Source organism: Mesoplodon densirostris, chromosome 19, assembly GCF_025265405.1.
Source record: "Mesoplodon densirostris isolate mMesDen1 chromosome 19, mMesDen1 primary haplotype, whole genome shotgun sequence".
NCBI lineage: Eukaryota > Metazoa > Chordata > Mammalia > Artiodactyla > Ziphiidae > Mesoplodon > Mesoplodon densirostris.
In genome coordinates this window covers 11,382,550-11,408,459 of record NC_082679.1, presented here as the reverse complement: position 1 = coordinate 11,408,459, position 25,910 = coordinate 11,382,550, and the positions used below count along the sequence as shown (strand labels likewise).

The window sequence follows — 25,910 nt, the reverse complement described above, 5'->3', positions numbered from 1 at the left end:
CGGCCCTGGGCCTCCCACATTTAGGAATCGGGGAAAGGACCAGCATCCTACAGATGGAGCAGGAACATCAGGAGAGGTGATCAACTGGAGCCAAGGAAACAAAGAGTTCCAAAAAGATGGTGATCGACTAGGGAGCAGGGATACAGAACAGTAGCTGGAGGTGGACGTGGGGTCCACCGTGAAGAAAACATGGCTGTCTTATCCCCCAGTCTTGTTGCAGGAGAATGGGGTGCAAGAGGATGGTCATGTCCCAGGCGAGTCCCAGGGACGGGCCACCAAGTGAGGGTCCTTGGTTTCACTCAGGAAAATTCAACAGCGAGCCATAGTAAAGTGAAAGTAAGTTTATTTAGAGAGATACACATTCCATAGGCAGAATGCAGACCATCTCGGAAGGCAAGAGCGGCACTGGGGTGCGGGCGTGGTTAGTTTTTATGGGCTGGATAATTTCGTAGGCTAACAAGTGAGAAGGTTATTCCAAATATTTTGGGGAGGAGGCGGGGATTTCCAGGAATTGGGCCACCACCCACTCTTTGGTCTTTTACCGTCAGCCTCAGAACTGTTAAGGTGCCTGTGGGTGTGTCGCTTAGCATATGCTGATGTATTGCAGCACATGTATAATGAGGCTCAAGGTCTAGGGAAGTCAAATCTTCTGCCATCTTGGGCCTAGTAGGTTCTAAACAGTTTTAGTCGTATCCTCGAGGGGCTGTGTCATTCTTTTTTTGTTTGTTTTTTAAAAAATATTTATTTATTTATTTGGCTGCACTGGGTCTTTAGTTGTGGCATGCATTCAGGATCTAGTTCCCTGACCAGGGATCAAACCCAGGACCCGTGCATTGGGAGCACGGAGTCTTAACCACTGGACCACCAGGGAAGTCCTGTGTCATTCTTTTAAAGGTTGTGTCCTGCCCCCTTCCCTCCTGTCTCAGTCTCCCTATGTCATGGAAACTTCTCAATATCGTAATGTAGAACCTATAAGGAAAAGTTTACAGGTACTTACTTTTCTTTATCTTTTTTGTTGTTGAGGTGTAACTTAAACGTGTCGAAGTGCAGAAAAGACACAGATCTTAAGAGTATTGGTCAATGAATTTTTACAAATATATATACTCGTGTAACCACTAACCAGGTCAAGGTAGAGAACATTGCCAACACCCCAGAAATTTCTCTTGGACCCTTTCCCTGTCAGCTCCCCCACTCCAGAAGCAGCCACTGATCTAATTCTGGTTACTCTACGTGAGTTGTGTCTGCTCTTGAACTTGATATAAATGAAATCTTACAGCAGGTCTTCTGTGTTGTCTTCCTTCTTTAGCTCTTTGGTCTGTGAGAGTCTTTGCTCTGTTGAATGTATCAGGAGTTTGTTCTATAAGAACTTACTTTTAAAGGATTTCCACATACAGGTTATTTTACAATATGTAAAATAAAGACTGAATTTGAATTCCGGATGTTTTGCAATTTGGTGAACACATAGTGGAGGATGTAAAGTGCTTAAAGATCCTGTGGGCCGTTTTTGAGATGGGAGCAATGACAGCATGTTTGTATGCTGCTGGGAGTGATAGGGAAACCATGCAACTCAAATTGGAACTTGAACCCACGTGCCAGGACTTGAACCTGGCCAAACCCAGACTGGGAATTGAACCCATGTCCTTTTATTTATTTTTTATATTTTTGAATTTTATTTTCTTTATTTTTTATACAGCAGGTTCTTATTAGTAATCTATTTAATACATATTAGTGTATATATGGCAATCCCAATCTCCCAATTCATCCCACCACCACCAACCCCGTTGGCGTCCATACGTTTGTTCTCTACATCTGTGTCTCTATTTCTGCCCTGCAAACCGGTTCATGTGTACCATTTTTCTAGTTTCCACATATATGCGTTAATATACAATATTTGTTTTTCTTTTTCTAACTTACTTCACTCTGTGTAACAGTCTCTAGGTCCATGCCCGTCTCTACAAATGACCCAATTTTGTTCCTTTTTATGGCTGAGTAATATTCCATTGTATATATGTACCACATCTTCTTTATCCATTCATCTGTCAATGGGCATTTAGGTTGCTTCCATGTCCTGGCTATTGTAAATAGTGTTGCAATGAACAGTGGGGTGCATGTGTCTTTTTGAATTGTGGTTTTCTCTGGGTATATGCCCAGTAGTGGGATTGCTGGGTCATATGGTAATTCTATTTTTAGTTTTTTAAGGAACCTCCATACTGTTCTCCATAGTGGCTGTATCAACTTACATTCCCACCAACAGTGCAAGAGGGTTCCCTTTTCTCCACACCCTCTCCAACATTTGTTTGTAGATTTTCTGATGATGCCCATTCTAACTGGTGTGACACCTCATTGTAGTTTTGATTTGCATTTCTCTAATAATTAGTAACGTTGAGCAGCTTTTCATGTGCTTCTTGGCCATCTGTATGTCTTCTTTGGAGAAATGTCTATTTAGGTCTTCTGCTCATTTTTGGATTGGGTTGTTTGTTTTTTTAATGTTGAGCTGCATGAGCTGTTTATGTATTTTGGAGATTACTCCTTTGTTGATTTGTTTGAAAATATTTTCTCCGTTCTGAGGGTTCTCTTTTCATCTTGATTGTAGTTTCCTTTGCTTTGCAAAAGCTTTTAAGTTTCATTAGGTCCCATTTGTTTACTTTTGTTTTTATTTCCATTACTCTAGGAGGTGGATCAAAAAAGATCTTGCTGTGATTTATGTAAAAAAGTGTTCTTCCTATGTTTTCCTTTAAGAGTTTTATAGTGTCCAGTCTTACATTTAGGACTCTAATGCATTTTGAGTTTATTTTTGTGTATGGTGTTAGGGAGTATTCTATTTCATTCTTTTACATGTAGCTGTCCAGTTTTCCCAGCACCACTTATTGAAGAGACTGTCTTTTCTCCATTGTGTATCCTTGCCTCCTTTGTCATAGATTAGTTGACCATGGGTGCGTGAATTTATCTCTGGGCTTTCTATCCTGTCCCATTGATCTATATTTCTGTTTTTGTGCCAGTACCATATCGTCTTGATTCCTGTAGCTTTGTAATATAGTCTGAAGTCCGGGAGCCTGATTCCTCCAGCTCCGTTTTTTTCCCTCAGGACTGCTTTGGCTATTTGGGGTCTTTTGTGTCTCCATACAAATTTTAAGATTTTTTGTTCTAGTTCTGTAAAAAATGCCACTGGTAATTTGATAGGGATTGCATTAAATCTATAGATTGCTTTGGGTAGTATAGTCATTTTCACAGTATTGATTCTTCCAATCCAAGAACATGGTATATCTCTCCCTCTGTTTGTATCATCTTTGATTTCTTTCATCAGTGTCTTAGTTTTCTGAGTATAGATCTTTCACCTCCTTAGGTAGGTTTATTCCTAGGTATTTTATTCTTTTTATTGCAATGGTGAATGGGATTGTTTCCTTGATTTCTCTTTCTGATCTTTTGTTGTTAGTGTATAGGAATGCAAGAGATTTCTGTGCGTTAATTTTGTATCCTGCAACTTTACCAAATTCATTGATTAGCTCTAGTAGTTTTCTGGTGGCATATTTAGGATTCTCTATGTATAGTATCATGTCATCTGCAAACAGTGACAGTTTTACTTCTTGTTTTCCAATTTGTATTCCTTTTATTTCTTTTTCTTCTCTGATTGCCATGGCTAGGACTTCCAAAACTATGTTGAATAATAGTGGCGAGAGTGGACATCCTTGTCTTGTTCCTGATCTTAGAGGAAATGCTTTCAGTTTTTCACCATTGAGAATGTTTGCTGGGGGTTTGTCATATATGGCCTTTATTATGTTGAGGTAGGTTCCCTCTGTGCCCACTTTCTGGAGACTTTTTATCATAAATGGGTGATGAATTTTGTGTAAAGCTTTTTCTGCATCTATTGAGATGATTATATGGTTTTTATTCTTCAATTTGTTAATATGGTGTATCGCATTGATTGATTTGTGTATATTTAAGAATCCTTGCATCCCTGGGATAAATCCTACTTGGTCATGGTGTATAATCCTTTTAATGTGTTGCTGGATTCTGTTTGCTAGTATTTTGTTGAGGATTTTTGCATCTATATTCATCAGTGATATTGGTCTGTAATTTTCTTTTTTTGTAGTATCTTTGTCTGGTTTTGGTAACAGGGTGATGGTGGCCTCATGGTATGAATTTGGGAGTGTTCCTTCCTCTGCAGTGTTTTGGAAGAGTTTGAGAAGAATGGGTGTTAGCTCTTCTCTAAATGGTTGATGGAATTCACCTGTGAAGCCATGTGGTCTTGGACTTTTTGTTTGTTGGACGATTTTTAATCACAGTTTCAATTTCATTACTTGTGATTGGTCTATTCATATTTTTTAGTTCTTCCTGGTTCAGTCTTGGAAGGTTATACCTTTCTAAGAATTTGTCCATTTCTTCCAGGTTGTCCATTTTTTTGGCATAGAGTTGCTTGTAGTAGTCTCTTATGATGCTTTGTATTTCTGTGGTGTCTGTTGTAACTTCTCCTTTTTTTCATTTCTCATTTTATTGATTTGAGTCCTCTCCCTCTTTTTCTTGATGCGTCTGGCTAAAGGTTTATCAGTTTTGTTTATCTTCTCAAAGAACCAGCTTTTAGTTTTATTGATCTTTGCTATTGTTTTCTTTGTTTCTACTTTTCATTTATTTATGCTCTGATCTTTTTTTTTTTTTTTTCTTCCTTTTTTTTTTTTTGCGGTATGCGGGCCTCTCACTGTTGTGGCCTCTCCCGTTGCGGAGCACAGGCTCCGGATGCGCAGGCCCAGCGGCCATGGCTCACGAGCCCAGCCGCTCCGCGGCATATGGGATCCTCCCAGATCGGGGCACGAACCCGTATCCCCTGCATCGGCAGGCGGACTCTCAACCACTGCGCCACCAGGGAGGCCCTGTGCTCTGATCTTTATGATATCTTTCCTTCTACTAACTTTGGGTTTTGCTTGTTCTTCTTTCTCTAGTTCCTTTAGGTGTAAGGTTAGATTGTTTATTTGAGATTTTTCTTGTTTCTTGAGGTAGGCTTGTGTTGCTATAAACTTCCCTCTTAGAAATGCTTTTGCTGCATCCCATAGGTTTTGGATCGTCATGTTTTCATTGTAATTTGTCTCTAGGTATTTTTTGATTTCCTCTTTGATTTCTTCAGTGATCTCTTGGTTATTTAGTAACGTATTGTTTAGCCTCCATGTGTTTATGTTTTTTTTTGTTTTTTGTTTTTTTTTTTTCTTTTTGCGGTATGCGGGCCTCTCACTGTCGTGGCCTCTCCCGTTGCGGAGCACAGGCTCCGGATGCGCAGGCCCAGCGGCCATGGCTCACGGGCCCAGCCGCTCCGCGGCATATGGGATCCTCCCAGATCGGGGCACGAACCCGTATCCCCTGCATCAGCAGGCGGACTCTCAACCACTGCGCCACCAGGGAGGCCCTGTTTATGTTTTTAATGTTTTTTTTTTCCCTGTAATTGATTTCTAATTTCATAGTGTTGTGGTCGGAAAAGATGCTTGATATGATTTCAATTTTCTTAAATTTACCGAGGCTTTATTTGCTACCCAAGATGTGATCTATCCTGGAGAATGTTCCATATGCACTTGCGAAGAAAGTGTAATCTGCTGTTTTTGGATGGAATGTCCTATAAATATCAATTAAATCTATCTGGTCTATTGTGTCATTTACAGCTTGTGTTTCCTTATTAATTTTCTGTCTGGATGATCTGTCCATTGGTGTAAGTGAGATGTTAAAGTCCCCCACTATTATTGTGTTACTGTCAATTTCCTCATTTATAGCTGTTAGCAGTTGCCTTATGTATTGAGTGCTCCTATGTTGGGTGCATATATACTTATAATTGTCATATCTTCTTCTTGGATTGACCCCTTGATCATTATTTAGTGTCCTTCCTTGTCTCTGGTAACATCCTTTATTTTAAAGTCTATTTTATCTGATATGAGTATTGCTACTCCAGCTTTCTTTTGATTTCCATTTGTATGGAATATCTTTTTCCATCACCTCACTTTTAGTCTGTATGTGTCCCTAGGTGGATCTTCAGAGTGGGTCTCTTGTAGACAGCATATATATGGGTCTTGTTTTTGTTTTTTGGGTTTTTTTGGGGTTTTTTTTGCAGTACGCGGTCCTCTCACTGTTGTGGCCTCTCCCATTGCGGAGCACAGGCTCCGGATGCGCAGGCTCAGCGGCCATGGCTCACGGGCCTAGCTGCTCTGCGGCATGTTGGATCTTCCCGGACCAGGGCACGAACCCGTGTCCCCTGCATTGGCAGGCAGACTCTCAACCACTGCGCCACCAGTGAAGCCCCGGGTCTTGTTTTTGTATACATTCAGTGAGCCTGTGTCTTTTGGTTGGAGCATTTAATCCATTGATGTTTAAGGTAATTATTGATATGTATGTTCCTGTTACCGTTTTCTTAATTCTTATGGGTTTGTTTTTGTACATCCCTTTCTTCTCTTGTGTTTCCCACTTAGAGAAGTTCCTTTAGCGTTTGTGGTAGAGCTGGTTTGGTGGTGCTGAATTCTCTTAGCTTTTGCTTGTCTGTAAAGCTTTTGATTTCTCCATCAAGTCTGAATGAGATCCTTGCCGGGTAGAGTGATCTTGGTTGTAAGTTCTTCCCTTTCATCACTTTAAATATATTGTGCCACTCCCTTCTGGCTAGTAGGGTTTCTGCTGGGAAATCAGATGTTAACCTTATGGGAGTTCCCTTGTATGTTATTTGTTGTTTTTCCTTTGCTGCTTTCTATAATTTTTCTTTGTCTTTAATTTTTGTCAGTTTGATTACTATGTGTCTTGGCGTATTTCTCATTGGGTTTATCCTGCCTGGGACTCTGTGCTTCCTGGACTTGGGTAGCTATTTCCTTTCCCATGTTAAGGAAGTTTTTGACTATAATCTCTTCAAATATTTTCTCGGGTCCTTCCTCTCTCTCTTCTCCTTCTGGGACTGCTATAATGCGAATGTTGGTATGTTTAATGTTGTCCCAGAGGTCTCTTAGGCTGTCTTCATTTCTTTTCATTCTTTTTTCTTTATTCTGTTCTGTGGCAGTGAATTCCACCATTCTGTCTTCCAGGTCACTTATCCGTTCTTCTGCCTCAGTTATTCTGCTTTTGATGCCTTCTAGTGTATTTTTCACTTCAGTTATTTTATTGTTCATCTCTGTTTGTTTGTTCTTTCATTCTTCTAGGTCTTTGTTAAACATTTCTTGCATCTTCTCGATCTTTGCCTCCATTCTTTTTCCCAGGTCCTGGATCATCTTCACTATCATTATTCTGAATTCTTTTTCTGGAAGGTTGCCTATCTCCACTTCATTTAGTTGTTTTTCTGGGGTTTTATCTTGTTCCTTCATCTGGTACAAAGGCCTCTGCCTTTTCATCTTGTCTGTCTTTCTGTGAATGTGGTTTTCCTTCCACAGGCTGCAGAATTGTAGTTCTTCTTGCTTCTGCTGTCTGCCCTCTGGTAGATGAGGCTCTCAAAGAGGCTTGTGAAAGCTTCTTGATGGGAGCGACTGGTGGTGGGTAGAGCTGGGTGTTGCTCTGGTGGGCCTAGCTCAGTAAAACTTTAATTGGCTTGTCTGATGATGGGTGGGAGTGGGTTCCCTCCCTGTTGGTTGTTTGGCCTGAGGTGACCCAGCACTGGAGCCTACCCAGCTCTTTGGTGGGGATAATGGCGGACTCTGGGAGGGCTCACGCCAAGGAGTACTTCTGAGAACTTCTGCTGCCAGTGTCCTTGTCCCCATGGTGAGCCACAGCCACCCCCCACCTCTGCAGGAGACCCTCCAACACCAGCAGGTAGGTTTGGTTCAGTCTCCTACAGGGTCACTGCTCCTTCCCCTGGATCCTGATGCACACACTACTTTGTGTGTGCCCTCCAAAAGTGGAGTCTCTGTTTCCCCCAGTCCTATCGAAGTCCTGCAGTCAAATCCCACTAGGCTTCAAAGTCTGATTCTCTAGGAATTCCTCCTCCCGTTGCCGGACCCCCAGGTTGGGAAGTCTGACGCGGGGCTCAGAACCTTCACTCCAGTGAGTGTACTTCTGTGGTATAAGTCTTCTCCAGTTTGTGAGTCACCCTCCCAGCGGTTATGGGATTTGATTTTATTGTGATTGCGCCCCTCGTACCGTCTCATTGCGGCTTCTCCTTTGTCTTTGGATGTGGGGTATCTTTTCTGGTGAGTTCCAGTGTCTTCCTGTCGATGATTGTTCAGCAGTTAGTTGTGATTCCGGTGCTCTCACAACAGGGAGTGAACTCACATCCTTCTACTCCGCCATCTTCCCCATGGCCTTTTAATTGAGATCACACACCTGGTCTCAAGACTTAATGAAGCTCAGGTTCTTGATGTCTCCTTGCAGAAAGAATTCAGTGAGAGACAAAGTGATATGTAAGAAGTGGATATATTTAGAGAGAAATACACTCCACAGACAGAGTGTGGGCCATCTCAGAAGGCGAGAGGCCCTGAAATATGGGGTGGTTAGTTTTTATGGACTGGGTAATTTCATAGGCTAATGAGTGGAAGGATTATCCCATCTATTTCAGGGGAATGGGCGTGGATTTCCAGGGATTGCACCACAGCCCACTTTTTGACCTTTTATGCTTGACCTCAGAACTGTCATGGCGCTGGTGGGTGTGTCATTTAACTAATGTATTACAATGAGCATGTAATGAGGCTCACGTTCCACTGGAAGTTGAATCTTCCGCCATCTTGGACTTAGCTGGTTCTAACCAGTTTTTGTCATGTCCTGAGTCTGTGTCATTCTTTTGAAGGTTGTGCCCTGCCCCTTCCCTCCTGTTTCAATAGCAGGGAAAATGGATGAGGCAGGAGACTTAGGACCCAGGCCCTCAAGGAGGCGAGAGAGGGTGCAGCCTGGTTACAAGTGGAGACAGGGCTTGGACTTGAAGAAGGGCCAGCTCATCCTGGTAGAAGAAAGGAAAGTGTTACCATTTGACATTGCCTCCAAATTGTAAGAAGCACTCTCCTAGTTTTTATATGTTAGCAGTAATCCCACACAGCAGAAAAGCTCAATACAGGTCTTTGGACTGCAGTCTGGTGTTGATGTAGATGATACAGCTTCCTTTACCAACCATCGTAAAGAAGTGGACAAATACTGGCGATGTTTGTTCTACATGGATGGGGCAAAAGGGCCAGGAGAGTGGTGGGCAGTTACGACAGAAAATCTTTGGGCGGGAAGAGCCCAGTGGCTGGAGCAGCTGTGATACTGTGATTTATAATAAATATCTATTTGGTCTTTGTCCCCTGAGTCTGGAACAGAGCTCCTAAAACCTTTGGAATGGAGTAATAAGGGTGTCTTTTCTTATGTGAATGAGGTGGCTTTGGAAAGCACCTGGGTAACCTAAGGATAGGGGCTGGGTGCCAAGGGACCCAACTGGATGATTAGAGGGTCAGAACTTCCAGGTCTCCAGGGAGGGGAGAGGGGTTGGAGGTTGAATGAGTCACAGAAGTTCAATGATTTAATCAGTCATGACTGTGTAATGAAGCTTCCATAGAAAACCTCAAAGGACAGGGTTTGGAGAGCTTCCAGGTTGGTGAAGACATGGAGATTTGGGGAGAGTGGTGCCCAGAGAGGTCATGGAAGCTCCCTGCCCCTTCCCCATACCTTGCCCTATGCATCTCTTCCATGTGGCTGTTCCTGAGTTACATCCTTTTATTGTAAGGAACCAGTAATCTAGTAAATCAAGCGTGTCTCTGAGTTCTGTGAGCCACTCATCGAACCCAAGGAAGGGGGTTGTTGGATCTGTAGCCAGTTGGTCAGAAGCACGGGTGACAACCTGGACTTGAAATTGGCACCTGAAGGGGTGAGGGTAGGGGGCAGTCTTGTAGGACCGAACCCTTAACCTGTGGAATCTGACGCTGTCTCCAGGTAGACAATGTCAGAATTGAGTCGACTGTGGTGTCTGAGAATTGCTTGGTATGGGGGAAAAAAACCCTCACACACTGGAATTGGGTGCAGAATCATTAGCAGCCATGACAGGGAGGGGATGGGGAGGCTGGAGGCAGGGGCAGGGGGGCGCAGAGCCTGAAGAGCCCCCCCAGGTGAGGCCTGTGCGCGTAGTAACACCATTCTGTAGTAAAAACGAATGTGCACCTGGCTGGTACCAAGAAGCAGGTACACACCAGGGTGTGCAGCAGGGTTCCTTTCAGAGTTCAAAATTGGGCAAAAGGAATCAAGATGGGAGGGGCGTGAGAGTTTTTAGGGGCCCAGAAACTTCAAACTTGAGCTGAGTGGTAGTTGCTCAGGTAAATGCTTTTGTAAAAAATCTATTGAGGCCACATTTAAAATTTGTGTTGTTTATGTAAAATAAATCTCAATGAAAGAAAAAATGAGTGGGCACTTCCTTGGCAGTCCAGTGGTTAAGACTCTGTGCTTCCATTGCAGGGGGTGTGGGTTCAATCCCTGGTCAGGGAGCTAAGATCCTGCAAGAAGAGAAAAAATGAGCTAGGACTAGGAGCCAGACTTTGAGAGAAGGGCAGGTGGGAACCACGGAAAGGTTTTTTAGCAGAGGAAGGGCCCGGTAATGTCTGGGGCATGGTTGGGGTGGGGGGTGGGGTGACCCCAGCTCCTGACTGGCTCTCTAACCCTGGTAAGACCTCCAGCCCTCTCTGGACCCACTTTCCCCACCCAGTCCTCTTGTGGGCATGGAGGCAAAACAGAAGTAGGAGGGGGAAGTTGCCAAAATCACTATGAGACTGAGCCCCTGGGGGCAGAGCCCTCTGACTTATGCCTGCAGCCCTGCCCCTGGTGCAGGGCCTTCAGGAAGTGCTGATTGTGTAAGAGGGAGAGCAGAGACTGCTGGAGGGAGAGGTCGGGACCTGAGCTCCACAGTGGAGAGTGGGGGCAGGGCGGCGGGGGCAGATCTGAGATAACTCAGAACAGGAGCGCTGTCACATGTGCTCTTAGTTTCTTAGTCAAAAGCCCCTTATAACCAGTTCGTCCCTTGTCCCAGAAGAAACCAACATGTGGTAGAGGGTGAGAAGCTTCCAGCCACCCCAGGTAGTAAGTGTGTTCATTCAGTGATATTCTCTGAGGCCTGGTATATGCCAGGCCCTTGACGTTGAAGACGCAACAGAGCAAAAATGAAAATAGGGTGTAGGGATCTCTGAGCGAACGAATGGGCTGGTTGGCTAAGTGCTGGGGCTCCAGAGCCCGGCCACCTGGGTCAAATCCCAGCTCCCCCATCTCTTTGCTGTGGCTTTGGGCAGGGTTCTTTTTTTTTTTTTTTTTTTTGCGGTATGTGGGCCTCTCATTGTTGTGGCCTCTCCCGTTGCGAAGCACAGGCTCCGGACGCGCAGGCTCAGCAGCCATGGCTCACGGGCCCAGCCGCTCCGCGGCATGTGGGATCTTCCCAGACCGGGGCACGAACCCGTGTCCCCTGCATCAGCAGGCGGACTCTCAACCACTGCACCACCAGGGAAGCCCTGGGCAGGGTTCTTAATCTCTGTGCCTCAGTTTCCTCATCTGTAAAATTGGACCAGTAATACCACTTTGTCTCCTTTTGTAGAGATTTTGTGAGATCATTTATATGAAGGACTTAACGTGGGGCTTTGCCCAATAAATATTATTGTTGTAATAGAGGCAGGTTTGTGGGGCTATGGGAGCTTCAGAGAGGGCTTCCTGGAGGAGGGGGCATCTAAGCAGGGTCCCAAAGGAGGCGTAGGAAGGAGTTTTCCTGCTGAAGCCAAGTACAACTAGGAAAGGGTGGTCCTGGAGGAATGAGTTTGGCAGGGTATCTGGCATCACTGAGGAGGGCTTACTGCAGGGGTAGGGTGTTGGAAATGTTCCTGTTTCCTCTTCCCCCCAGATGGGCTGGCGTCCAGAGGAAGGGCTGTCTGCGGCAGTGGGTGGTGCAACCCCAGTTTAGCTCTTGGGGCTGAGGGGGAGGCTGGCTGTGGACTTGCAGGGAAATCCAAAGATAGCTCAGCAGAGAAGGATGACTCGCAGCCTGGGCTTCCCCTCAAATCAAGGGAAGTGAGGATGAATCAGCCTCTCCAAGTGGAAGGAAGCGGCTGTGTGAAGTGAGACCTAGGTTCAGGGTCCAAGGCTGCTCTGTCTTTGACTCACCTCAAGCAGGGCAGAGAGGGAGGGCTCTGCAGTGGGATGAGCTGGGTGTGAATTCAGGCCCTCTAGGCCCTGCTCCTCTTGAAACCTCAGTTTCTGTATCTGTACAGTGGGGTGGAGTGGGGCGGGCAGTGGTGGTGGTGACTTAACAAAACAGGAGCGCAGAGCTGGGCGTACAGGAGGACCTCTGTAAGTGCCAGCCCCCTTTCCTTTTTCTGTCTTAGTCCTAGCAGGTACGAAACAAGTACGTAGGATGGTTTGGAATTCCTGTTAGTCTCCTGATAGGTGAGTTTTCGTCTAGGTTCTGGTGGGATATGAGTAGAGAGGGTTAAAGGGCAGTAGAAAAAAGAAAAAGGGTGCCACGTATTCATTGTGTCTGAAAATCAGTAGCACTAATAAAAATGATTAAGTTCTCTCATGTGTTTGTTCTTACTAAATGCCTGACCCTCTGTACCCTCCCAGTTTTAATCTTCACAGCTGACCCATGGGAAGGTGGCCCCATCTTACAGGTGAAGTGAAATGTTCAGAGGTGAAGCCACTTGCCCAAAGTCACACAGCCAGTGGATGGCAGAGCCAGGATTTGGACCCCGATCCAAATCTGAGGGAGGAGGGCTGGGGGCCTGGACTCCTGGGTCTGAGGGAGGAGGGGCTGGGGGGCTGGGCTCCTGGGCCTGAATTTAGAGCCCTTGCTCTTCGCCGCAGATCTGGGCTGGGGCCAGGCGGGAGTTGAGGACTCTCCAGCCTACAGACCTGGGAGGATACTTCTTGGAGGCCTCTGTTTTATAGATGGGGAAACAGGTTCAGACAGGGCAAGGGCGTTCCACTGGCTGACCTGCCTGTTTGGAGTGTGGGTATGTTTTGAAAGAAACAGCAACTTCTTCTGACTTTGTTTAACATTTATTACGAAGTATAAGAGCAGAGACTGGTGAGCTTCACCCTTCCCCCCAGGTCCCACCTTCTCCCCCACCAGATAATTCTCTGCAGCTCTAGAGAGTTGGGGTCCTCCTCGATCTGCCGCCAGGGGGCTCTGCCTTCTGCCTCGGGCCTCGTTCCTTCATCTGTGCTGGTCGGCGGGTAACTGATGCAGCCCAGGATCTTGGACTCTGGGCCCCCGCTCCCCTCCTCCTCCTCTGGGACTCAGGAGTCCCAGTCCCCAGGCACAGGGTATGTGGGACAGGGGTGACCATTTTCCCGTTTGGGGCCTCGGTGGGGATGGGCCACGGCCTCCCTCCTTCAGCCAGTGTCCCCGCCAGCAGCCATCAGCCAGTCAACCCACCCCAAGGTGTGGCCCCCCTTGGTCCCTACGCTTAACTGGCTTTATGCATGGGGCTGGGTTAGGAGTAGCAGAGAGAATGTCCTTGACCTCAATCCTGGGGAAAGTAGCCTGGTTCTTCCTGGCTGGGTCCTGGGGAGACAAACAGAGAGATGGATAGACAGGCAGGCCAGACACCAGAGGAAGAGACAGAGACAGAGACCAAGCAAAGAAAGAGGGAGCGGGTACTGAGAGTCTGTGAAGGGGGGATGGAACGTCTGTTTCCTTCGCTGCTGGTCCAGCCCCGAACTTGGAGTCCCTCCCTCCAGACAGAGCCAGAGTGGAAGAGAAAGGGTGGCCTCACCTCCAGGCCACCCATCCCCCACCCCCGTAGCCACATGGAGTGCTGGCCACAGGCACCCTTCCTCCAGGATGTTCTCCTGCCCAAGTCCCAGCTCCCTTACCAGCTACGTGGCCTCCTGGCTTGGTTCTGGAAGCTGCCGTGGACCCAGGGCAGCGCTAAGCAGCTCGGTCAGGGTGTCTAGCCTCCCTGCCAGCGCATCAATCTGCTTCTCCAGGGCCTGGTGTGAGGTGCTCAGACCCAGCTGCAGGTCACAGAGGATCATGTGCATCTGGGCAGAGAGAGGTCAGAGGGATCGGGGGCTGGGGGAGACTCTCTCCCTGCCCCGTGTAGTAAGGCAGTAGAACCAGCATTTACTTAGTCCTTACAGGCCTTGGAGGATTATCCTCAATAATATCAGTTACCTTATCAACCACCTGCCACCGCCCAGCAACTTGGCCCTGGTGCTCTTTATAGTTTAAAATCCTCCTAAAAGTGTGGGCAGTGGGAATCCTGTTTCCATTTTTAAGAGCTGAGGAAACAGGCCTGGAGCAGTTATGACATGCCCAAGGCAGCACCTGGATCAGGGAGGCCCTAGAATGTAGTAGGTGCTCACTTAAATCTTTGTGTAATTGATGACTGCCTGACTTCACAATCCACAGAGCCCTTTCTCTGCCTTCTCAAACTAGGATTCACAGCTTCGTCCTTGAGAGTGTGTGAGCTTTCTGTGAGAACTCTTGACTTCCGTGTTTTGGACCTGGTGGATGATCTTGGAAATCACGACCTGCCAATTCCGGCAGATTTAGGCCACCACCGTGCAGTTTAGGGGCCGGCATCTGTGGCTGTGTTTACCATGGTATTGGGACCAAGGGCCACTGTTTGAATTGTCGTGGACTAATGAGAAAAAAGCAAAGGCTACCGGATAAGCAAGAGGTGCTGTGAGCCAAGCCAGGGGGCGTGATGTCACCTACCCGAGCACTTCAGAATCAAGGGGACCCAGCAGAAGGAGGGTAAGCTGAGTCACCCCTTGGCCAGGCAAGGCTGCCCAGCGCTCCTGGGCCCCCTCTTCACAATAGCAACACAGATTGAGTTTTCCCGAAACATTGTCACCTGTCCGTGTGTCAGTGCTGTTAATTCGCATTTTATTGCTTTGCCCTTTGTGTTTGAACTTGGTTTGAACTTGGTCAATTTGCTTTGGTTTTATTGTTGTATAAGAGTCACAGTTGAAAGGAATTTTATATCCGTCCACATGTAAGTAACTTGATAATGGAGATAATTTCACATCGAACACTGGAGTTCTTTGTACAAGTTATTTAAGTTTCAAAGGAAACTGCACCTTACATGAGAAACGCTATTGCATCATTCACTTATTCATTCATTCGTTCGTTCAGCCACAAACCTTTATTGAGTGCCTGTGTGTGCCAGCGTTCCCTATTCCAGGGCCAGATCTCCTTACCAGCTGCCCCCAACCTCCCTCTTCTCCCAGACCCCCTCTCATGGGGTCCCAGTACCTTGGAGATGTCCACCATGGAGTTCACTTTTTCCCGGAGCTTTCTGTGTTTCAGCCGCACCTGGCGGAACCTGGGGGTTAAAAAAAAATGGGGGGGTTAGAGTGGCCCTAGCTCAGAGGTGGGATGAGAGGGGGTGGCTGCACCCATGAGCCCGCCTCCCACATAGAGACCCGGGTATCCAGGCCCGAGACACGTAAACAAAACCATCACGCAGAGTCACTGTGAGGTCCAGGTGGGCATCTGTTCAGTGAGACCACACATGGGCATCCTGACCTGGGCACGCGTTCATGCTCGGTCACACACACACACTCATGCGCGTGCACCCTGCAGAGAGGAAGAGACTTGGACATGGCGTGTGCATGCACAGAGGTCCTCACCTGTTGATGGCGGCCAGCAGCCTGCGCTGGTGCCTGCGGGCGGCTCCAGAGTCCTTCCTGCGTGTATGTTTGTAGAACATCCAGGACTCTTGCAGCACTCGGGCGGCCGACTCCCTCATCTGGGGGTGGGTTTCACAGTGTCAAAGGAGATAGTGCTCCTAGGGTTCTGGGAGGAGGGGACCGGGGTCTGGATCCTGGGTCTGAGGGAGGAGGGGCCGGGGGCTTTGATCCTGAGTCTGAGGGAGGAGGGGCCGGGGGTCTGGATCCTGGGTCTGAGGGAGGAGGGGCCGGGGGTCTGGATCCTTGGTCTGAGGGAGGAGGGGACGGGGGTCTGGATCCTGGGTCTCAGGGAGGAGGGGCTGGGGGTTGGATCCTGGGTCTGAGGGAGGAGGGGTTGGGGGCCTGGATCCTGGGTCTGAGGGGGGAGGGGCCGGGGGCCTGGATCCTAGGGCTGAAGGGGGAGGGGCCGGGGGTCTGGATCCTGGGGCTGAGTGGGAAGGGGCCGGGGGCCTGGATCCTGGGGCTGAGGAAGGGGTGTGCTCTGGGTGCCAGAGGCCCCCCTCACCTCTTTGGCATACTGAATATCCATCATGAAGTTGTGCACGTGCTTCTCTGCCTTATTAAACTCCAGCTTCCGGGCCACCACGGCCACCAGCAGGGCTGTGCAGCAGACCCCCTGTGGGCACAGCAGGCACTATGACACAAGGCCCATGGGGAGCTGAGTACCAGCCGCGTGCCACCAGCTCTCTCTCTCCTTGAGCCCTCCCAACAGCCACAGACAGCAGGCACCACCACTGCTAGTTGACAGACAAGCAAACCGGCCCAGAGAGAACCAGGGTCCCACAGCTCCCAGTGGTGGAGCTGGGATCATAAAATCATGCGTCCGAGTCCAACTCCTGGGTGTGGTATTTACACCATCACAATGTTCTCTCTCTTTTTTAAAAAAAAATAAATTTATTTATTTTATTTTAGGCTGCATTGGGTCTTCGTCGCTGCACGCGGGCTTTCTCTAGTTGCGGCAAGTGGGGACTACTCTCTGTCGCGGTGCACGGGCTTCTCATTGCAGTGGCTTCTCTTGTTGCAGAGCACGGGCTCTAGGTGCGCGGGCTTCAGTAGTTGTGGCGCATGGGCTCAGTAGTTGTGGCTCGCGGGCTCTAGAGCGCAGGCTCAGTAGTTGTGGCTCACGGGCTTAGCTGCTCTGCAGCATGTGGGATCTTCCCGGACCAGGGCTCGAACCCGTGTCCCCTGCATTGGCAGGCGGATTCTTAACCACTGCGCCACCAGGGAAGCCCATGTTCTCTTTTGTTAAGTGTGTGATTGGAGATTGGGGAGAAGGGCTGGTTTTGGGCAAGGAGCAGACCTCAGGCTCCTGTGGAACCCTTTCCTCCCCACGGTCCAGTGGGCCATCAGGTCAGCGAGGGCATCTCTCCCCCTCCTCCCCACCCCTACAGCCTCTGCCCAGCTCTGGCCACATCCTCTCCCTTCTGGACAGTCTCCGGCCTTTCCCTCACTCCACCTGACCCCAGGGAGATCTAACACCCAGTTATGACCCTGACGCCCTCACCCTAATCTCCTTCTAGGCTCCCACTGCCCCAGACTTCTTAGCCCAGCTCTCAAGGCCTTGCAAGGTCCAGGCCGCTCTTCCTCCTCTGCCCAGCTTCCGTCCCAGGCAACTCAGCCCTCACCTGCCTGAGCACCTTGGTCTCACTCTTCTCCCTTCCTTCTTGAGGCCTCTGATCCTTCAAGGCCCCAGCAAATCCCAACTGCTCTGTAGCACCTGCTCCCTCTCCCTGGAGTTAGAATGAATCTCCTGAAGTCTTCCCCCACCCCATATGTTTCAACTCTTGACCCTCAGAATAATTACTAGCTGTAAACCTTGGCTCTGGGACTGCTTGGGTTTCAAGGCCAGCTTCAGAGCAAGTTATCTAATCTCTCAGTGTCTTGAGTTTCTTATCTGTAAAACGTGCACACCCTCACAGTATTACTCCGAGGATTCCATAAGTTGACACCTTTAGAGCAGAGACTGGCACAGAGTATGTGCCGAATAACAGTTAGCCATTATAATTTCATTGTACCTTGGAACCTCTCAGCTAGGAGTGGGCTGTGAGCTCGAGTGCAAATCGCCTTATCTCTCAGTTCCTCCTTTTGTCAAATGGGGGAGGAGGTCCCAGGCAGCCCTGAGGGTCCCTGACCCTTTGGGAGTGTGTCATTGGCTGAGTCTCTGCCCCTCTTTCCTAGTCACAAAGACTCACTGTTGGAGGGAAGGGGGCTGCCACATTTCCCCCCATGCATCACCTGTGGACCCAGGACTGGGGGATTCACCATGTCCTCCCTGGGACAAATTAGGGCTGGGGCTGGAGGCTTGAATCCCTGCGGGTGAAGGGAGCCAGATCTCACAGGGAGGTGAAGGCCAAGGCATTGGGTGCTGAGTCTATGAGGGGAAGGGGGCAGATGTCTAGATTTAGGAGGAGGCCGACTCTGGGGAGGAGGCTGGAGTCTGGCGCTTGGGGAGCCTCTGCCTCATCCTTGAGGGCACAAGAGCTGGGGTAGGGGCAGCCGGACGCCTGGAACCAGTTACAATAACAGCTTCCGCATCGCCACCCCCTGACCCGTTTATTGAGCATTTTCTGTGTTTGAGACCCTTTATATGGTTTAATTCATTTCGTCTTCTCAGGAACTCCATGAGGAGTACACTGGTATCAGCATCCCCATTTTATAGATGAGGAAACTGAGGCCCAGAAAGATTGTGTGGCTGACTCCCAGCTAGGAAGTGGGCAGAAGCAGGATTTGAACCCAGGCATCCTGAGCCCACAGGCATGCTCTTGATGTCTAGACACAATAAATAGCTTTAATGGAGGCTGGGAGACTGGATTCCTGGGTTCTGGAAGAGCCTAGAGCTGGGAAACCAAGTACCTGAGTCCTGGATGATTGAGAGGGTAAAGGGGGGAGAGGGCAAGATACCTGAGTCTTGGCGGGGCTTGGGACTGGACTCCTGGAATCTGGGAGGAAATGGGGCTGGGAGGTCAGGGGCCTGTGTTCCTGAGGAGGATGAGGGCTGGGTCCTAGGTTCTGGAGAGAGCAAGGACTCAGGGGATGGATTCCTGGATTTTCAAAGGAAATGAGGCTAGTGTTTGTGTCCTGGACAGGGAATGGGGCTGTGGGGGTCCAGACACCTGAGTTTCTTGGGGGTGTCCCTGAGTGCCTTAGTTGGCTCCGTGGTTTCCTGGGGCCCAGGGGATGAGCAGTGTGGGATAAAGGCAGGGTCCCTGAGTGGGTGTACTCACCATGACCCCAGTGCAGAGGCAGACAATCTTGCCCCACGTGGTACCCGGCACCACGTCCCCGTAGCCGATGGTCAGGAATGTGATGGGGATCAGCCACAGTGTGTCTGAAAGGTGCCCGGTGGCATTAACGTTCTGTCTGTGGGGAAGAGTGGGTTAATTCTGGGGTTCCTGTGATGTTTGATACCCTCTTTCTTAACGTACACCCACAGTTCCAAGAAGCACTCAGAAAAAGCCAGTTAAGTTCTGGGCTTTGGAGAGCCTGCCTAGCCTCCTCTTTGCTGTGTGACCTGGGCAAGATGCTCAACCACCCTGGGCTGTGGGATTTGAACCTGGATCCGACCAATTCCAAAGACTTTTTGGTTTCAGCTAGGCTACCAGGGCTGCTACTTTCAGAGCGTGTGGTTGAGGGGTTGAGAGGGGGGCAGAAACCCAGCCTGAAGTCCACTTGTCAGACCCGGCAGGGGGCTGCATCCACTCAAAGGAAGGGGCACCTTTTTCTAATTTCCACAAAGATGCTCTATGGCCTAGAGGTGGCCCTATCAGGACTAAAACGGTGGGACTCTAAAAAGGCTTGGCGGGGGACTTCCCTGGTGGTCCAGTGGTAAAGAACCCACCTTACAATGTAGGGGACACGGGTTCGATCCCTGGTCAGGGAGCTAAGATCCCACAGGCCGCAGGGCAACTAAGCCTGCACACCACAACTACTGAGCTTGCGCACCTCAACCAGAGCCAGCGTGCCGCAAACCACAGAGCCCACGCACCCTGGAGCCTGTGTGCCACAACTAGAGAGAAACCCACGCGCCGCAACAAAAGATCCTGCATGCCACAACCAAGACCCGACACAGCCAAAAATAAATAAAATAAAATAAATAATAAATCTTTAAAATAAGTAAATAAATGCACTTTAAAAAAATAAATAAAAAGGCTTGGCGGACTCTGCCTCTTTTCCCCTCACTTCGTAGGAGGGGACATTTAGGTCCAGCCATGGAAAGGATTGATAATCAGGATTTGTCTAACTTTGACCCACAGTTAGGCCAAAGCAGGGAAAGCATCATTCACCAGGGCCCCAGACACCTCATACCCACTAAATTAGTGTCTGGAGGTGGGGATTGAATCTGCCCTGTTAAGCTCCAACCCCTTCATCCCAAAATACATTCAAGTTTGAGGACTTCTGCCTCAAACAGATTTAGAAATTTGGCTCCCTACCCATCCTCCCATTTTTCAGGTGAGAAAATTGGTGGGAGGATCATTTACTGATCCTGACCAATTTCCCAACTGAGAAAACTGAGATCCTGTGAGATGAATGAGTTTAAAATCATGAAAGATTAGAATTGCCAGGGAGACTTTAAAGATGGTGGATTTTGATACCCATTTTATAGATGCGGAAACAGAGGCTCAGAGAGGAGAGATCTAAGGCCAGTTCTTCCCATCCTCCATCTCCCCTCAAGAATCCGTTGCCAGATGCACTAAACCAGAGGTTCTCAGATTTCAGCCAGCATCAGCGTGAACTGTTAAAAAAGATTGCTGGGCCCAACCCACCAGAGTCTGGGATTCCGTAGATCCGGGTGGGGCCTGCAAATTTGGATTTGCAGCCAGTTCCCAGGAGATGGTCCCAGAACCACACTTTGAGAACCACTGGCTAAGATTACCCCCAATTTGTTTATCTGTAAGGTAAGTGGAGGCCCTGAGGGGTACAGTTCCAGCATCAGGTTAAAGTCCAGCAGGGGGCCTCGAATTCCCGTATCAATTCTCTGCACGGAATTCCCTTCTGGCGCAGCCTGGGGGTCACCGGGAGCACCTACAGCGCATCTGTGCTAATTTGGAAAAGATGTCCCCTTCCTCCAAAGCAGGTGCAACCCTTGGCCAGGGCCCAGGGCCTGCGTGTGGAGACTGAACAGATGCCTGGAAACCTGAGGCAGGAGAGATTGGAAGCAGGAAGGGCAGGGCTTCCTATGGTGTGCGTGTGTGTGTCTGGGGAGACTGGAGGCTGCAGGTGGAGGAAAGGCTTTCTCCCCTTCTCGGTCCCACGGAGTCCCAACCTGCACCACGGTACAGGGCGATGGTGGTTGTAAGCGGCTCCTCCAGAGGCTCCAGGTACCGTCCCTTCCCGCCCTCCCCTCCCCCGGCACCCTCACCTCTCGGCCACCGACAGCACCCAGGCGGTGGTGAGCCAGAGGCCAAGCGTGAGGCTGAGCAGCAGGCGGCCGGGGTGCGTGTTCATGTACAGCTTGGCCACGAACCAGTGGCGGAAGCGGACCTGGTTGAGCGCGCCGATGCTGCGGTAGGAGGCGTTGAGCAGGACGCCGCTGCGCAGGAGCAGGGCGCGGGGCACCAGGTACAGGCGCAGCAGCATGGCCAGAGACAGCAGCGCCTCCGCCTGGCCCAGGAAACTCGGCCGGGACTGCGTGACCGCCGTCTGCGAGGACCCCGAGACCGGCGCGCACGGCGGGCCCCACACCGGCGCCGGGTGCAGCCCGCACACAGCCAGCTCCAGCACGATCTGCGCCGCCTGCCGCCCGGTCAGCGCCACGCGCCAGTCTCGGAGCCCGTTGTCCGTCATGAACAGCTGCAGGGAGGGAAACGGATGGAGAAGGAGGGGGGGTCACACGAAGGTCAGGCGCCCGCTCCCCAGCCTGCGCGGGGAGATAAGGGGGGCGCGCCCGCGGGGCCGGAGAGGGAGGCAGATAGCGCAGGGCATGGGGCCCGGGAGGGTGGGAAGGGGCAGGGCAGGACCCGAGGAAGACATCTCTCCACCTGCTCCCCCTCCTAGTTTCAGCCCACTTCCAGAACTTCCAGCCCAGGAACACTTATTGAGTGCCTATTGTATGCCCGACATTGTTCTATGTATTGAGGATATGGGTGGACAAAACAAACAAAACAAAACCCCTGCCTCCCCAAGAACTTACATTCCACATCCATAGAGCTGTGTCCTACTCCAGTTTCTGGGGACGCAGTAGTAATTGCCGTCATCCCATTAGCAATGATAATAGCCAACATTTACAGGGCACTTTGGAGGTGCCAGTTATTGCACTATCCTCTTTATGTGTTGTGACTCAGTGAATGCTCACAAGACAGTGAGATTGAAAATATTCTTACCCCCATTTTATAGATGCAGAAACTGAGGCCCAGGGCCCTCAGGCCACTTAACTACTCGAATGACTGCTTTAATGATAATGTGTACTTCTTACTGAGCACATCTTGTGTGCCAGGCACTGCAAGGGGCATCACCACACTCCACCAATAACCCTCATTTTATACTGCAGAGGTGTGGGGGGAAGGGAAGAGGATCTGGGGATGTGGGGGATGGGATGAGAGGGGAAGGGGTGGAGAGTCCAGTGTGGGTTGAGACATGAGATGGGAGGGGGGGATATGCGTGGGAAGGGCTCCTGGGTCTGTGGGGTCGTGGGCACAGAGGTGGGGAGCTCAGCAGTGGGGAAGGACCTGCGGGCACATGGCTAGGATCTTGGGTTGTTGGGACAGGAACAGGTAGGGACTCGGGAATGGAGAAGTGAGATCTGGGAGGCTGTGTCTTGTGTGAGGCAACCTGGGGACAGAGTGGACAGAGGCCTGGGGGCGGGAACTCTCAGCATCTACAGGTGTGCAAGGTGAGACAGAGGGCAGCAGGTGGAGGAAGGTCAGGGCTGCTCCGGGGGCCTGTCTGTCTGTCCGTGGTTCATCCCCTCCGGGTGGATGAAGGTGTGGTTGTATCTCAGGGTGGAGGAAGCTCATTACTGAGCCCAGGAGGTGGGAAGTGTGAGCCGACAGGGCGTGGGGGTGGGCTGAGGGGAGCTAGGAAGGGGATGGGGGCTTACCTGGACCTCTTTGGCGTGAAAGGCCACAATAAGGGAAAGGAGCAAGAATGTGGAGATGCTGATCATGCATTTAACCAGGAACAGGTGGATTGCCCACTGTTGGGAGGGAGAGAGAAAGGGGTGAGATCCCAGGTCTCCCTCAGTCCCCGCTGCGCTCTTCCCAAACCACCATCCCTTCTCCATTCCCAATTTCCTAGCCTCCTAACCCCCAGCGCCCAGCCCAGTTTCTCCTGATGCCTCCAGTCTGGGGAAGTCTCAAAACCATCACCTGGCCCCCAGGGAGAGTGCCCTCTTCCTTCCCAATGGGACAGCCCTGGCCCAGGTGCCAGTGTTCACCTTCCTCCTCAGCTCTTCTCCTAGGACCACACCCCTGAGGGAAGACCTTGAAACTCACATTCCTTCCTAATTCCCCCGCACTGGTCCCCATCAATAGTAGTTCCTCAGTTGTGTGTGTGTGTGTGTGTGTATGTGTATGGGGGGTGTCTAGAAACAGACATTTAGCCTCTAAAGAGTGGTCCCTCCCCTTCCCTTCCCACCCAGCTGGTCTCTGCCCTAGAAAACAACTTCAGGTCCCCCCCGCCCTCCCTCCGCAGTTCCTGAGGAGCCTAGAAACTATCACTCAGGCCCCAAGGAATGAATGACAGCCTCCCCTGCCCTCATCCAGGGGGCTGGGTTCCTAAGACCCCAGCCCCAGCTCTGAGAAAGGCCCCCCGGTCCTGCTGCCCCGTGTGTCTCCTCTGCCCCCCTCCCCACCTCCTGCACTCTCTCCTGGCTCTAAGCCCAGGGCAGATCTGGCCAGAAGCACATGGCCTCCAGAAACCACAGGAAGTTTTTTCCCCTGTCTTTGTGTGGCAATACCTTGGAGGAATCTAGACTTCTTGAGGAAGGGATTTAGAGGGGACTGGGACTGCTGGATTCCCGAGGAGGGTGTGTTGGGGGAGATCCCTGCCTGGGACGTGGTGTCAGGGGGAAGGGGCCACCTGGGCTCCCACTCTGAGCTCAGCACCTGTTTCTCCTAAAACAGTGCCAGCTCCCCTGACCCGGCCAGGGCCCCCCTCTGTGCAGGGGAAGAGGGCCAGTTTCCTGCCCCATGGGGCCTGCCCCCCTTCCCCGAACAATGGTGCTGTTGTCCCTAGCCCTCCCCACCCCACCCCTTCTGTGGCTCCCCAGTTCCCTGTCCCGTTCTTTAGTTTGTCCCAAAGAACACCCCACTAGACCCAACCTCCTCCACACTCTGCAATCCACTTCTCTGGTGGTCCTCTCTCCTTTCCAATTCCTCTTGCCCCGAATCCCCGACCCCCTTCTCTGTCTGTACCACTCCGTCTCTTACTGCATCTTTGTCTTGGTCTCTCTCTGTCTTGGTCACTCTGTGTATCTCTGCCTCTCGGTACCTCTCACCATCCTCCCTCTCCCGCCCCACTCTCTCTGTCACGTTCCCCTGCATCGGTGGGCTCTGGCACCTGCCTCTCCTCCAGCCCTTCCCCCCTGGTGAGCAGGTGTCTGGATCCCTGCAAAATGAGTTTATTAGATGACGATGGAGGTGGGGAGGGGACACGGGTGTTGTCAAGGCAGTCATAGAAAGGCGGCCAAGGAGGACCCGTCGGATCATGTATTTCCACCCTCACCCCCGGTTTCCAGTTGGGGAAACTGAGGCTCAGCGAGCTGCAGCAGATTCCAGAGTCCCCATGCTGGAGGCAGCAGCCTGGCAGGTGGTGGAGGGAAGCAATGGGAGGTGAAGCAGCAGGGGGATGGGGTGGCGTAGGAAAGACACCCTGTCCCTCCCCATCTGCCAGGGCTCCCTTGTCCTCACCTCGCCTGTTGGGCGGGGTGCTGACGTGTGGGAGCGGCGGGTCGGCCCAGCCATGCTTCCTGTTGGCATGGGCTTCGGCGGCCCCACCCCCTCAGTGCCCGCTGCCCTCGCCTGGCCACCCGGTCAGAGGAAGCCAGCCTGCCCTGACAGTCCGTGTGGCTCCTGGTCACTTCAAAGCTGTCTTCCTCTTCCACCCCCAAATCCAAGCCTGAGTGTTGTCCCCCAGAAATCCCCCCAACTCAATCCTCAAATCAGTGCCCTCCAACCAGCCCAATTCCATGTCCCTTACCCTAGACAGATCTCCAACCCCTCCTTTCCTGTTGAGCAATTCTGTCCCGTCCTCAAGCCGCCAGTTCTGACCCGTGTCCTTCATCTGCCCCCATCACTGCCCGGACCAGGGCTGGAACGTGCTGGGAGCCTGCTCAGACCTGTCCTAGCCCCACTTGTTCTTTCCTTCCGCACTCACACTACCCTCAGAGTCAGCCCCTCTTCCCCTAAAAAATGCTCTAAGTCACCTCTAAGGAACCCTGGCCCCAGCCTCTCCTCTCCTGGGACCCAGGAGTCCAGGCTACCATAAACCTACCTCTCCCTTATTTCCCAGACTAAATAGCCCATAGATTCTGGGGAAGCTGAGCTTCTTAATGATGGAGATGGAGGGGGGAGGGGGGCGGTGCTTGTTTTCTTTTCCCTCCCCCCCCCCCACCCCGCGCCTGTTCTTTTGGTCTCTGCCCTTTGCCTCTGAGATACTGCGCGCACATTAGAGTTTAGATAAGGACCAAGGAGCTGCCGCCTACTGGAAGAAGTCAGCCTTTCTCCCCACCCTCCCTTCACTGAACCTGGGGTTACCTCTCCCCTAATCTGCTCAAATATCTGACCAGCCACCTTCTGACCTCCAGGGCTTCTGGACCTCCAACTGTCTAATTGCAATACCTTCAAACTGACACTCTGTGACCCCTCTTCCCTTCCTTTGGCAGAGAGGGCCCCCAGCATTTACCTCCCTAGGTCCCAGGAGTCCAGCCCTCAGCCCCCTCCACTCTCAGACCCAGGGGTCTCCAGCCTCTACTCACTCAGGACCCGAGAGTCCTGGCCCCCAGCCCCCTCCTCCCTCAGACCCAGCAGTTTCAGCCCCCAGCCCCTCCTCCCTCAAGACTCGGGAGTCCCAGCCTCCAGCCTCCACTCACCAGGCACCCCCCGAACCATAGCATCTCCGCGTGCAGGACCATGAGTCCGATGCCGATTCCTGCCAGCGTCAGTGCCCAGACTGCCAGACTCTTCTCCTGCTCCAGCAGATGCTTTCTCCGCCGCAGGGCCCCCAGGCCCGGCACCAGCTCCCCGCCCATGGCCCCCGGGGTCTTGGGGCTCAGCCAGCTTCCTGCCCAGAGTCCCCCACCTCGCAGCACACAAAGAGCAGCCACTATGGCTTGCAGGTCCCCGGCCTGCTGTGCTCCCTCGCTCTGGGCTCTTGCTTTGAGGCACAGCAGAGCCTGT

General features: G+C 50.9%; 1 protein-coding gene and 1 long non-coding RNA gene across 4 annotated transcripts in view; one reads left to right on the top strand and one right to left on the bottom strand.

Annotated features, from left to right (window-relative positions):
• The window catches only part of LOC132479927 (uncharacterized), an 18,932-nt gene extending 4,038 nt beyond the window's left edge, over positions 1 to 14,894 (top strand). For both annotated transcript variants that reach the window (XR_009530586.1, XR_009530587.1), the window contains exon 4: positions 14,318 to 14,894. This is a non-coding gene — a long non-coding RNA (uncharacterized LOC132479927). The remainder of the gene's footprint in view (positions 1 to 14,317) is intronic.
• KCNN4 (potassium calcium-activated channel subfamily N member 4) lies at positions 12,931 to 25,910 on the bottom strand. 2 transcript variants are annotated; one of them, XM_060083652.1, is made up of 9 exons: positions 25,604 to 25,910; positions 22,613 to 22,708; positions 20,936 to 21,366; positions 18,801 to 18,936; positions 16,082 to 16,192; positions 15,517 to 15,635; positions 15,140 to 15,209; positions 13,753 to 13,920; positions 13,359 to 13,441 (listed from the first exon to the last, which is right to left on the bottom strand). In XM_060083652.1, exons 1-8 carry the CDS (start codon positions 25,760 to 25,762, stop codon positions 13,756 to 13,758), a joined length of 1,287 nt encoding a protein of 428 aa, XP_059939635.1. In that variant the 5' UTR covers positions 25,763 to 25,910; the 3' UTR covers positions 13,359 to 13,441; positions 13,753 to 13,755. The 2 variants fall into 2 exon arrangements, with proteins under 2 accessions (XP_059939636.1, XP_059939635.1); XM_060083653.1 differs by lacking the exon at positions 13,753 to 13,920 and having other exon boundaries at positions 12,931 to 13,441.

Bases quoted from the DNA above. Each gene is read 5' to 3' on its own strand.
- KCNN4 (XM_060083652.1), bottom strand. From the start codon at position 25,762: ATGGGCGGGGAGCTGGTGCCGGGCCTGGGGGCCCTGCGGCGGAGAAAG. The intron at 18,937-20,935 runs GTGAGGGTGCCG...TCTTCCCCACAG, and splicing joins GTGCTGTCGGTGGCCGAGAG to ACAGAACGTTAATGCCACCG. The intron at 15,636-16,081 runs GTGAGGGGGGCC...ACCCACCCCCAG, and splicing joins ATATTCAGTATGCCAAAGAG to ATGAGGGAGTCGGCCGCCCG.